The sequence below is a fragment of the Sinocyclocheilus anshuiensis genome, unplaced genomic scaffold, assembly GCF_001515605.1.
Source record: "Sinocyclocheilus anshuiensis isolate Anshui unplaced genomic scaffold, SAMN03320099.WGS_v1.1 scaffold1472, whole genome shotgun sequence".
Taxonomy (NCBI): domain Eukaryota; kingdom Metazoa; phylum Chordata; class Actinopteri; order Cypriniformes; family Cyprinidae; genus Sinocyclocheilus; species Sinocyclocheilus anshuiensis.
The window spans coordinates 523294-528286 of record NW_015542453.1 but is presented as its reverse complement, the minus strand read 5'-3'; the positions used below and the strand labels follow the sequence as shown (position 1 = coordinate 528286).

The 4993-nt window shown below is 35.0% G+C and overlaps 1 protein-coding gene across 1 annotated transcript in view; it reads left to right on the top strand.

Annotated features, from left to right (window-relative positions):
• Positions 1-1193: 1193 nt before the first annotated feature.
• The window catches only part of LOC107693708 (unconventional myosin-VIIa-like), a 25742-nt gene continuing 21942 nt past the window's right edge, over positions 1194-4993 (top strand). Inside the window, exons 1-4 of the mRNA XM_016493174.1 lie at positions 1194-1211; positions 1335-1436; positions 2260-2412; positions 4342-4526. Of these exons, the coding sequence (XP_016348660.1) occupies positions 1194-1211; positions 1335-1436; positions 2260-2412; positions 4342-4526 (458 nt within the window). The remainder of the gene's footprint in view (positions 1212-1334; positions 1437-2259; positions 2413-4341; positions 4527-4993) is intronic.

The following is a 4993-nucleotide window of genomic DNA, read 5'->3' as shown; positions in this document are numbered from 1 at the left end:
TTTTCAATGACAGTTTATGTAGTTTAATTCCTTGAAACAAGTGGGTCTTTAAATTTTTCCTGAAAAACTGAAAATAAGGTGCTGTTTATTGTGTTTTCCCTCTGTGACAATCCAGACACGTTTTATTTACATTATGAAACCACTGTCCAAGTCAAGATCCTTGTCTGGTTGTCTTAGGGGCTGGAATAGAATGTGTTTAGATAAGTAATGGTTATCGGTTTATAGGTTGTGACTAACATTTGGAGTTTCTAAGCACTTAAAAAATTGATCCCTCCTTTCTTGAGTCATTTATGATTCTAGAGTTATCCAGCTGGTTTGGTTTCCATCTTATCACCATGGAGACTAATAACACAGAACGTAACACTTTACATCCTTATTCCTCAAACATAATCATTAATTATGCTTATCTAAGTGGCAGCTGCAGTACTGAAGCTTTTTTTTTTCTTGATCCCTTAATGTTTTTAAGGGCTATAATAAGTCTGAATATACCGTCAACCTCCAGGAAATAAGGATGTATTGGTGTTGACCTTAACTGTGTACTTTGAAATCTGCTGATTGCTTCTGTATATTTTCATAATCAGTGTGTGCGACATCATCGTCTTATGAAAACCACTGCTTATGTATGACGCCCAAGCAATTCCAGTATCTGTGCAGTGAGACTGAATGAATGTATCCTCTAGAATCTCACAGTTTTACTGCTTAACAGCCGCTCTGACTCAAATAATAAAGCTGTCCTCTGGTACCATCTTCCTCTTGCGTGAAAAGTCCAAAAGGCACATGTCGTGCGTAGTTAATGGGTAGGGGATTTTTTTGATAAGATTCGCAGCATTTCAGATTTCACGTGTAAATGTATCAAGCCACTAAAAGCTTGTGATTTTCAAGTCATTGTCTAATTTATGATTTGTTTCTGACTTTGTTGCAATTCAGCTCATTGGAACCTCAAAAAGTCAAGCTTTCGGACTGCTAATGACGTCTCTTCAGTGGTTGATGGTGATAATCAGCCCAAGGTGGAGCAAAGTCTAGGGGCCATAAAGAATGAACACTAGGGACACTTCCTCGTTGCTGTCACACAAGCGAATGGAAAAATTACGTTTGGACATTAATGTTTTTTTAATTCCTTCTCGGAATCAGTCAGCGAGGGTCGTCCACTTTAATTTCAATTAGATGCCTGTGGGACAAAAGGGATTGTTCAAATGGTGATGTTAAAAAAGGTGTGTGTTCATTTATTTACTTCCTTGCCCTAAGTTTTTGTTGTGGAATTGTGATGTTTGAATTGGTTGTGAGTAGTGTTTGGTTTTCAAATGTAGTTCATGTGAATGTGAATCTGAATCTAGGGGGATCACTTCTGGATTGACTCCAGTATTGGGGTCCCTATTGGAGGGTATGTGAAGGTCTCAGCCAGTGGACAGTGTTGCCTGATTGATGATGAAGGGAAGGTAAAAACATGACTCGGCGATGACTTGTACAGTAAAGAGACCGGTGCGAACTGTCACAAGGGCTTTTATTTGTAAGGTTTTGAGTCTAAGATCCAGTTACTCAAAACATGTTTTCTCTATCTACGTGGTCTACAGTACCATCTTAAATTTTTATTTTTGAGAATTCTGTCCTTCAGTCTAAAATGTCTCTATAATCAGATATTTGTTGTTGTTGGGGACATTTTAAAACAAAGTCTGATCTGTATTATCAGTACAAGGGTATGTTTCATAAAATACAAGTGGAGCAAATTGTCATTTGTGTTTTTAAATGTTACATATTTGAAGCATTCAATTAATCAGTGAAGACTTTTAAATCTAAGTTCAACACATTTTTTCACACTGTCATCTTGAGTAGTGGAGATATTTGATAAACATTTGTTAGTGTGTCTAGTAGTCTTGCCATTTTACTGTTTTTTTACTAATTGGATATTTAATTTAATTGTGATGCTAAATGTGCTATATTAATAAATAATTAGCAATGTGTTAATAATGTTTACATAATGTAATAATAATATTACATATGAATCATAATCTTGTTTTTTAACAGAAAAACCTATAGGCCATTTAATGGCAATTTCCACTGTGGCAACACCCTTTTTGTCAAGGCTTTGAGAAAATGACTTAATTAAATATACCCTTACAAATCTTCAAGTAACCCTGCTATCCCCTAATAATCCACTGTAATGGAATATTACATCACAACACATTCTATATTATTCTAGTATTCTAATTCATCTACATTTGCGTAGTCGGATGAATCTCATGTATAGTGCTGGTTTCCCAGGAATGCAATATCCCGGAGGGGGAGAAGGCCAGTCTGAAGCTTATGCACCCCACCTCAGTGGAGGGTGTGGATGACATGATACGACTGGGGGACCTCAGCGAAGCCGGTTTACTCAGAAACCTGCTGGTGCGCCACAAACAGGGCAGTATATATGTAAGTTTATTCAGCTTACTGTATAAAATGAATTGGTTTGTGGATTTTTAGTCAGCCTCTGTAGTCATCAAATTAAATATAATGCTTTTCCTAATTAGTATTTGAGTTGTTTTTAATAATGATCATAATTTGAATGGTGGAAGACTAAAAGTACAGTAAAAATCTGTTAATTGGTTAATGGTAAGTTCGCTTACTCTATATGATGAAAAACTGTAATAGATCTTATGAGACGTTTCATGTAATTCTACTTTAAAATACTGATATATAATACTGAATGTACAGTTTTTGGAAGTATAAAAACATCTTAGAATTTACAGTGAAAAAGTGTATTCTCTGTGTGACAGCTCACATTTACAATATAAAATTTCTGTTAAATGTAGATTTAGATTTAAAGGGTTAGTTCACCCAAAAATGAAAATTAGCCCACAAATTACTCACCCTCAAGTCATCCTAGGTGTATATGACTTATATGTATATGTATATGAATCCAGTCGGAGTTATATTAAAAATTGTCTTTGATCTTTCAAGCTGTTTAATGCCACTCAGCGGGTGTTGCATGCATCAGTCTAAAAGAAGTTAAATAAAAAGCGCCCATCCATAAAAAATGTCTCACACGGCTCTGGGGGGTGAACAAAGGCCGCCTGTAGCGAATCGATGTGTTTTTGTAAGAAAAATATCCATATTCAATTAGAAGTACAAAACAAGGATTTGTAAAGAAGAATGTCAGAGGAGTTCGATATAAGCCAAGAGGAGACTGGTTTTCCTTTGCTAAAGTAAGGAAACTTCAACGCTGACCCCATATGTCATTCGCCCGGAGCTGCATCCGTGTATAGGACTGTTGGCGCAAGCTACATTAAAGTGATTATTACGTTTTGAATATGGATATTTTTCTAACAAAAGCATCGATTCGCTACAGGAGGCCTTTGTTCACCCCCCGGAGCCGTGTGAGACACTTTTTGTTTATGGATAGGCGCTTTTTATTTAACTTCTTTTGGACTGATGCATGCAACTCCCGCTGAGTGGAGCTTGAAAGATCAAAGACGAAAGAAGAAAGTCATATACACCTAGGATGACTTGAGGGTGAGCAATTTGTGGGCTAATTTTCATTTTTGGGTGAACTAACCCTTTTTAAACTATAAAATAAAAAATGCAGTAAAAATCTGGCAAACAATTTTTATTTATTTTTTTACCACACTGAAAAAAATGTTTAATTCATCCAATTAAAAAAATTTAGGGTAATGATTTACATCTATATTTTTTAACTTGAGCCAATGAAAAATAAATAACTTGCCCTTAGGGAAACATTTTTTTCAGTGCATAAACCTCATGGGTTGTGTGATGTATTTTTAGATTTATTTGCGATATCTGCATACAGTAGGGTCTGAGAGCATATCGTACGCATATCTATGTCTGAGAGCAGTGGGGGAAATTGCATTTTTAAAATGATTAATTGTTTAATAACAAGTTCAGTTATGCAGATAACAATTTGAGTGAAAAGATGAATTAAAATATTGCATAGTGAATTAATTGCATAGTGTCTTAGTAGAGTACCTATAGTGCTTTTGCCTTAATGACAGCAACACTGAACAGCTTTGTATAAAACTCAAAGATCATGTTTTCTAGAATGATTTGACATGATCCAAAAAGTGGTGTGAGATCTTAAGAACATCTGACCATTTGTATAAAGAATCGCTCAGTCTCACAAATGTACTTGGTTTGATTAGTAACCTAGCAATAGTGCAGAATCTAAAATATTCATTATTCATTTTACATCATAATGTTTCTTTGTTGTAAATCCTTAAACTTTCTGATTAATCTTTAAATTAAGTTAAATTTAATCCCAGATTTCCAGATGTGGTCTCTTCTGTTTGGATCCTGCTGTGTATAAGCTATGTGATATATGTAGTTTTCTCTGTGTGTGCTGTTTAGACCTATATTGGCTCTGTCCTGGTGGCCATGAATCCCTATCAGATGCTGCCCATCTACACGGCGGAGCAGGTGGACCTGTATCACGGGCGTAAACTGGGCGAGCTCCCACCGCACATCTTTGCTATCGCTGACAGTTGTTACTACAACATGCGCCGCAACAAACGCAACCAATGCTGCATTATCAGGTACATATATGATCTTTTCTTCTGAATATTGAGAATCTAATCTAATGGCATGTTTAGTGGCCACACATATGCTGCACTTGTAAGAGAATGTTTTTACATATGATTTATAAGTGTGTCACATATGTGATCCTGGACCACAAAACCAGTCATAAGTGTCAATTTTTCAAAATTGAGATTTATACATCATCTGAAAGCTGCATAAATAAGCTTAAATATCTTCATGGAACGTGATCTTTACTTAATGTCCTAATGATTTTTTACGATTCGTATCATAAAATTTGTGAGTGGTCAATGTACAATTAGAGATATAAGTTCTGCTCTTTGCGTACTTCGTCAAATGTCAGAAAAAGTGAATGTAAACAGTCATCAAACCCAATGTGTAGAATGACTTTGTTTATTATATTATATTATATTATATTATATTATATTATATTATATTATATTATATTATATTATATTATATTTAT